General features: G+C 36.0%; 1 protein-coding gene across 1 annotated transcript; it reads left to right on the top strand.

The window, feature by feature from the left end:
* The first annotated feature begins 1,703 nt into the window (after window positions 1-1,703).
* Window positions 1,704-2,808, top strand: LOC127121419 (cyclic dof factor 3). The gene has a single exon (XM_051051915.1). It carries the CDS (start codon window positions 1,772-1,774, stop codon window positions 2,696-2,698), a length of 927 nt encoding a protein of 308 aa, XP_050907872.1. The 5' UTR covers window positions 1,704-1,771; the 3' UTR covers window positions 2,699-2,808.
* Window positions 2,809-8,504: the final 5,696 nt, after the last annotated feature.

Genomic DNA, 8,504 nt, shown 5'->3' with positions numbered 1-8,504 from the left:
TACAAACTCAAAATAACCCATTAAGGTCTCAATGAAAATTATCACCTCGTTGAAGTGGAATCGGGAGTCACTTAAATAGACAGTGTTGGTGATATAAAAATTATAATATAATTATTAATATATGCAAGTAATACTTTATCAATTACCCTTGTAATATTTTATCAAATAATATGATAAGAAAAATTAAATAACTATCCTAGTTAAAAATAATGTACTAAATATTAATAAAAAAATAGTTAATTAACAATTATTTAAAATAAAATAAATAAAGCTAAAATTAGGGGAAAACTTTAGGGCTATTGACGCCCCCTTTAAAAATTACAAGGGAAGCGCCAATATAATTGACAACATAATGGTAAAAAATACAATTTTAAAAGTCGAGTGTATTGTGATATGTTGAGTATGATTCAAATTATGGAGATTATTATAAGTATGGCTGAATATGGTTAATATTGTGGAGATTATTGTGGGTATATAATTGGAGGTGTGGGGGGTTTTAAGGGTATTATTGTGAATTGAGCAATACTATTATATATATTGTTTGTAACATAGCCCCAATGGGCCCTAATTATTGGACAAAAATAAAGGGAATTATGTTAAAAAAGATCGATAATGTTCATTATCACCTACTTTTAACTCGGTTTAATCTCTATATTGGTTATTGTTCTAACGAGATATACAAGAAAATATGGGTATTATGGAATATATGGTGGAAAATATGACTATTGTAGTATAATATTCAATATACCGTTCTTTATTGAAAATTCCAAGAAATAATAGAATGAATTACAATTGTAGTGGTATATTTGTGAAATGCCTAGTATGGGCGGGAGAGTTGTACCTTCGGGAGGGGCGACACCTATACGTTGGTCACCATTAGGAACTGTCTCTCCTTAAGAGTCCCCTACCCTCCTTATCATGGAAAATATGGGAAAGACATTTCTTGGGGGATGGAAAGTCAGAGTCAACAGACTGATCTACTTGTCCCTAAGAAATAAGACTCAATGGTTCTCCATTGAGTGATTATGCGGTTATTAGTTTGTAGAAAGTCCTAGGCCTAAAAGCCTCTATAAATATTTCTTGCCTAACATGAGAGAGGAAATGTCATTATACCCTAAGCATAATTTAGTCAGCATAAACACATAACCTACATTACCTTATGTGAATTGACCCTCTCTTACCATCATAAACACCACCAAATATGATCTCTCACCACTGTGAGCAAATTCTAACTATCATTAACTATAAAGATATCTGAGAAATCATTATCCGCGGAGAAATATCATGCATATATATACTTTTTTTGATAAATACAATAATTAATAAAACAATATTGCCATAATAAATAATTATACTTTTTAATGACATGCCAAATCACATATTTCTTAACCAATAAATTTGTGACATTTTATGGTAGCCAACATTGGCACCAAGGCATATACATTATGTTATTTGACATAAAGCCAAAAGCTGAAAAGGCAAGTGACATGGATGAACAAGGGATATGGTAGAAGATATCTTCACTTATTTTATAATTTACGTGGGTTAATCTAATTGGCAACTCCACACAAAAACCTCACAGGCTAAAACAAGTCGTGGCTCAAGAAGCTTCCACTTTTCTGATCTGGCATTTCAACTTTTTCTCTTTATAAAACCTCTTCACACAAACACACAAACCATTCTACCTCCCTTTCTCTTTCTCCCTTTTTCTCCTCCATAACTCTTATTATCCATTTTTTATTATCAAGTAAACATAACAAAGAACAATACTATGTCTGAGATGATTAATGTTTCAACCATAAAGCTTTTTGGGAGAACCATATTTCTAACACACAACACTGATGTCTTTACCCATGATTCTTCTCAACAGAATCCCACAAAACTAGATGAACAAAAAGATATGTCACAAGACAAATCTCCAAAGAAACAAGACATAACTGTTCCATGTCCAAGATGCAAAAGCATGGACACAAAATTCCGCTACTACAACAACTTCAAGGCCAAACAGCCCAGACACTTCTGCAAAAACTGCCAGAGATACTGGACTTCTGGAGGAACCGCCAGAAAGATGCTTGTAGGAGCAGGTCGCCGGAAGAACAAATTCACTAATTTTCCTTTAGATGTCTTACATTATTCTCAAATGAGTAATGTCTTGACCTTTGGATCAAACTCTTCTGATATCTCTTCAACTTCACCTGACAAAAACTTGAACGTTGGATCATATGATGAAACATTTGATAACAGTTATCAAAGTTTTCCTCCACAGTTTTCATGGAAGCCTGCAATGTGTTATCCTAATAAATCATACTATGGTGGTTTCTCCCAACCATTACTGAATGTACAATCTGTGCCAACACAATCTTGTGGCCCAAGTAAACCTACATTAGGGAAACATTCTAGAGATAGAGACATGATGATTCATCCCAACTCAGAGAAAGAAAAACTTCGCTTAAAAAGAAACAACAAAGCAGGCAATGTTACTAATGAAGAATTGGTTCCTAAGTTACTAAGATTTGACGACCCTAATGATGTTGTAATGAATTCTATATGGTCAACAATAGGAATCGAGAACGGGAGAGGAATTTTCAAGGGATTTGGATCTAATGACAAGAATCATGTGGTTGAAGCATCTTCATCAGTTTTGAAAGTTAACCCTGCAGTTTTACCAAGGTCTATTGTGTTTCATGTGATTATCTGATCGGGTATTTGTAGCACCTTACCTCGTATTGTTGGCATGTCCTAATACAAAGCGTGTAGGTGTCTAACCCCAACACAACTCAGAGACATGTGGTGTGAATCTCATGTTTGTTGTCTGGGTCAATTGTAAACTATTGTGACATAGATTCATAAGATTCCAAAATGTTTCTTTATGTGATTTAGAATTAGATGAGTTTGTTGTGAAAAATATCTTTGATGTACATATTATGTATAAGAAAAGATAAATAACAAGATGAATAGACAGGAAATGTTTATTTTGGTCAGAAATACAATGGTCAAGAAGAAATATTACAATCCAAATCATTTGATAAGAGCTATTGATATTGCTTGTTCTTTCAAATATGCAGTTGTAGTAGTAACATTGGTTCCAAAAGATTATGACATTTATTTCAATTTTATTGTGTTATGGCATCTTCCACAACATATTGGACTATAACACACATCTACTAGTTACAAAACGTTTAGTGTCAAAGCACATTGCCCAATGGACATAACGGTTACAACTTAATTTAGGAGTTATTATGGTTACAAAAAATAGACCATGACATTTATTTTAATTTTAACGTGTTATGTAATTTTCCACGCTCTATTGTAAATTCAAAATATCTATTGAATTATAAAACACGCATCAATTAGTAATTAATATATAGTCTAAAATTTTACTTCATATCCCTCTTATACCAATATTCCTATATTTTTTTTAAATATCAATTTTATTTTTGTTTGTTTTTAACCAATTTATCATTTCACTTTTAACCATTCAATTGAGACTTTCGAAAATTGCACTATTCACTCTTGTACTGGAACTCATTAGAAAAGACTTCCGGTATATTTTTTTTCTAACAAGATGACTTTGTGAAAGACATTCAGTTTACTGCATAACGTATTCTGGAAGAGTTACTTGAAGAGTTACTTGAAGAGCTCCGGTTCAGTTTTGAAAAAAGAACGTTCTGAAACACTTATCATATGTGTTCCGGTTAATAGAGTAACATACAACAAAAGTCTTTCCCAAAGACTTCCGGTGTGTTATTTGTATGATCCGAAACTCTTCCTTGCAGACTTCCGGTTTGCATTTTTAAATTATTCTTTTGATTTTTTTTTACTTTTTTTTATTGTGCAGGTATGAAAATTATTCCTCAGTTATATGTACATACTTCTGATGCTTTTTTAACCATTCAAAGACTTAGTACACGAGAAGAGGTGATCAGATGGATTAAAGAGGTTGGAATCCATAATAAAGTAACCGTTATTATCAATCGTTCAGATACTTAAACAGACAAGAGAGAGAAGTAACAAATTAATATTTGGTTGTGATAAAGGTGGGAAATACAAGGATACTGATAGTGGAACCCAAAGTGCGTCCAAAAAATGTGGATGTCCATTGAAAATCAGGTCGACTCCGGCAAAAGATGAGTCTGGTTGGAAGATTTATGTAAAATATGGGGTCCATAATCATGGTTTACCTGATAGATTAGAAGGTCATTCCTTTGTTGGTAGGTTGACCACAAATGAGAAGTAGCATGTCGCTGATTTGACAAAGATAAGTGAACCACCTAGACACATTTTGCTTTCCTTGGAAGACCGAGATCCAGAGAATGTCACTCGGATTACGCAAATATACAAGCATAATAGTATGATAGAAAAAGAGATAAGAGGTCCTAGAAGTGAGATACAATATTTGTTTAAGCTTATTGAGGATGCAGGCTATGTGTATTGGAGTAGAAAAAGGGATGACTCGGAAGTTGTGAGAGAGATATTTTGGGCCCATCCCGATTCATTTAAGTTATTGGATATTTTTCATGTGTTAGTTATGGATAATACCTACAAGACAAACAAATATAGAAAATCTTTGTTTGAAATTGTTGGCATGGCATCAACCGAGTTGACTTTTGCTGTCGCATTTGTGTATATGGATTCTGAGCAGACAAAGAATTTTTGTTGGGTATTGGAGAAACTTAAAGAATTTTTGTGAAGAAAGATTTGTGTCCACAAGTGATTTTGACAGATAGAGGTCTTGCTTTGATGAAACCAATTAAAATTGTGTGTCCGAGGTCGATTAATTTTCTATGTAGATTTCACATTAACAAAAACATTGGTACAAAAGGCAAGCAATATATGGTGAATGGCATGCAAAAGACGATAGACACATTATGGATGGAAGTTGTTTGGGCTAGTGATGAGGTTCAGTATGATCAACGGTCGCATCAACTTGAGCAGGCATGTGTTGATTATAGTGGATTTGTTAATTATGTGAAAGACATGTGGTTGACTCCACATATACAAAGATTTGTTGGAGCATGGATTAATTGAGTGTTACATTTGGGTAACACGACGGCTAATCGGTATGTGTTATATTTTTTACTATGTATTTTTTATATATGTGATATTTTTAATATTTTCAATATGTTATTTTTAGGATGCGATGGCTTTTGAGAGGCCAGAGCACGGGCTTGGAGCTAAGCCAGAGGGGGGGATTGAGGGTCAGATGGTTCAGTATCAGAGGAGAGTTCGTAGTAAGGTGGGGATTGAGGAGATGGTGATGATGATGGTGAGGTGGTTTCATTCAACATTTCTACTTCTGAAACTGGTAATGTTGTGGTGGCGAGGTTGAATTTCAAAGATGGTGGGTTAGAAGATATGGTGGTTGAGGGAGGAGTTTCAGCAGAGGTGTATATGGGGGTTGCTTGGGGAAGAAAAGAAGCAATTGGTTTAATTTTGACAGAGGGAGGGAGAGATGCAGACTTACCTGGAGAGCCAACCAGAGGAACTGGGGGTCTTGATCCAGAGGATTCTCCCAGCTTAGCTTTCTTCGCCTTCTTTGACTTCTTAGAGGGCTCTCGTATCCTCTTCATGATGTTTGGTGGATGCTCAGGTAGCGAGTCCACTGAGAATTCAGAGATATCCACCCCTTGCTTAGAAAGGTCCTCTAGATAGTAGGCTACTACCTCTGGAGGGTCAATCTTGGAGAACAGGTAGAGTCCGTTGGGAATCTCCCTCTGATCTTTGAGTGCTTCCCAGGCGGTATTAAGTGTTGGTTTGGCTCTGACTTGATTAATGATTCTCATGCTCTTCAAATTCCGAGCATTCAAAGGTCTTCTAGTGTCAATGGTGACATCTTCCATGAGTCGGAGCTGGATTAGATGGTCCACGAGGCCACTCTCGATCAATACATCAGATATCAGTCTCCCCAGAGGGATGTAGTTTCTTGTCTTCATGTTGTTTCTGGTGTCTTTAACTGAATCTTTGAGGCACTTGAAGAGGAGTGCAGGTAGGCAGAGTTTCAGCCCCTTGTGAATGTAGTACAAGATGCACTTCTGATCTGTGTTGATATAGTCAGAAGACTTTGAAGCAGGATGATGATGGATGGTGTCTAAGATGATCTTCAGCCAAACCCGGAGGTTCTGATGTAGTTCCTTGTTCTTGGAATGCTTGCCTTCAACACTCTGTTGGAAGATGGTATGGTTTATTTCCTTGGACAAGTACTTTGCCCTAGGGTTTATGTTGTAGATGCGTCTTCCTCCTGTCTTCTCCCTGCTCAGAAGAGAGGCAATTGATTTCTCAGTGATGACTATCTTGACTCCTAGAACGTAGGAGACAATGTAGTGATCATCTGAGTCTGCGAAACTCCAGGACTCCTTTACCAGATTCGTGTACACAGGGCCATAGAGGCGTTGAAAGTAATTTTCCCACCCTTGCATTTTCAGTTCTTCAGTGAGGTCGACGCCATTACGCTTCATGTTTTCGAAATCAACCAAGGTTTCACATAGAACTTCAAGCTTATCAAATGGAGTTACTAGATGAATGTGGGGATCACGATCAAGCATGTGGGTTCCCGGTAGATTGGAGTTGAGATAACGCCGGTGGTTTCAGTGGTTTGTTGGCTAGAACTGGGTGCTTGCTCTGTTGAATTCATCTGTTGGGAGTAGTTGTAAACTGATTGTTGCTGAGAATCCATGAAGAGCGGTTGAGGATGATGATGAATGTTTAAAGAAATTTGATGAAGACTGTAGAAATCCTTTGAAGGAGATAAAGAACTGAGAGAGAGGGTTTTGTGAGGTCGTGAGTGTTAAAGTGTGAAAGTGTAGTTTGTGAAATGAATATATACACATTTAGGGTGCATGCAAAACGACAATAGAAAGTTGAGTTTAACAGATAGGAAATTGAATGCAACATGTTAACCAAGTAAGCACGTTTAGAAAAGAATGATTACAGCCCATGATGAAAGTCTAATCCCCAAACCAGCATACTGCTCGAGGAGATATCAAGAGTTTGTTTCTTGATTTCTACTAGACAGTTGTCTAGAAGTTCCAAGGTCAGACGCAAGATGTACCACGTGTTACTTTATTTGATCTTCAGGAATACCAAAGGGTTGGATCCTGGAGATTTCTAACTCAGATGACTTCTAACTGGTAGAAGCATCAGAGTCATATACAGAAACCAGGTGTTTACTTTAGAGTCTTACTTTTCTATTTCAGAGGCACATTTAATTTTGAACAATTTTGAATGTTTAGATTTTTCAAGATAAAAGAGAATCTATCTTTAGCCAGGGGTTTGGTAAAAATATCAGCCCATTGATGGTCTGTATCAATAAATTTTAATGTTATTACCCCTTTCTGAACATAGTCTCTAATGAAATGATGTTTTATTTCTATGTGCTTAGCTTTGGAATGCAAAATAGGATTCTTACTTAAACAGATGGCGGAAGTATTGTCACAAAAGATAGGAATGTTACTCTCAAATATCTGAAGATCTTCTAGTTGATTCTTCATCCAAAGCATCTGAGTAGTGCACAGTGATGCTGAAATATATTCTGCTTCTGCAGTGGACAGAGCTATGGTTGATTGCCTTTTGCTGGCCCAGGATATCAGATTCTTTCCCAAGAACTGACAGTTACCAGATGTACTTTTACGTTCCATTCTGTCCCCTGCGTAATCTGCATCACAGTAACTAGAAAGTCTATACTCTGATGTTTTCTCATACATCAGGCCCATGTTAGGGGTTCCTTTCAGATACCTGAGTATTCTTTTAACAGTTGTTAAATGAGATTCTCTAGGATCTAATTGGAATCTGGCACAGAGACATACACTAAACAGGATATCAAGACGTGTAGCAGTAAAATAGAGAAGAGAGCCTACCATACCACGATAGAGCTTTTGACAAACCTTCTGGCTAACTTCTTTTTCCAGAATGCAAGTTGGATGCATAGGTGTCTTAGCAGGTTTGCATTCCGCCATTTTGAATTTCTTCAGAATGTCTTTTATGTATTTACTTTGATGAACGTAGGTAGCTTTTGAAGCTTGATTGATTTGAATTCCTAGAAAGAACTTTAGGTCTTGCATTAAGCTCATGTCAAATTTTTCCTGCATTAACTCAGAGAATTCTTGACATACATAGGGGTTAGCTAAACCAAAAATAATGTCATCAACATATATCTGGCATATCATGAAGTCATTACTAATGTTTTTACAAAAGAGTGTAGAGTTAACTTTTCCTCTAATAAAGTCATGTTCCAGAAGAAAATTGCTTAGTCTTTCATACCAAGCTCTAGGAGCTTGTTTTAAACCGTATAATGATTTCTTAAGTTTAAAAACATGTTCTAGACAACTGGAGTTTTCAAAAACTGGAGGTTGATTGACATATACTTCTTCTGATATATAACCATTAAGAAATTCACTATTGACATCCATTTGATATAGTTTGATTGAGTGATTTACAGCAAATGAAACAAGTAAGCGAATAGATTCTAACCTGGAGACTGGGGCAAAGGTTTTGTTGTAGTCAATTCC

The sequence above is a fragment of the Lathyrus oleraceus genome, chromosome 2, assembly GCF_024323335.1.
Source record: "Lathyrus oleraceus cultivar Zhongwan6 chromosome 2, CAAS_Psat_ZW6_1.0, whole genome shotgun sequence".
Classification (NCBI taxonomy): Eukaryota; Viridiplantae; Streptophyta; class Magnoliopsida; order Fabales; family Fabaceae; genus Lathyrus; species Lathyrus oleraceus.
Note: the sequence above shows the minus strand (reverse complement) of the source record. Positions and strands in the feature narration are given on the sequence as shown.

Excerpts from the sequence above, each read along its gene's own strand:
- LOC127121419 (XM_051051915.1), top strand. The coding sequence starts at position 1,772 with ATGTCTGAGATGATTAATGTTTCAACCATAAAGCTTTTTGGGAGAACC.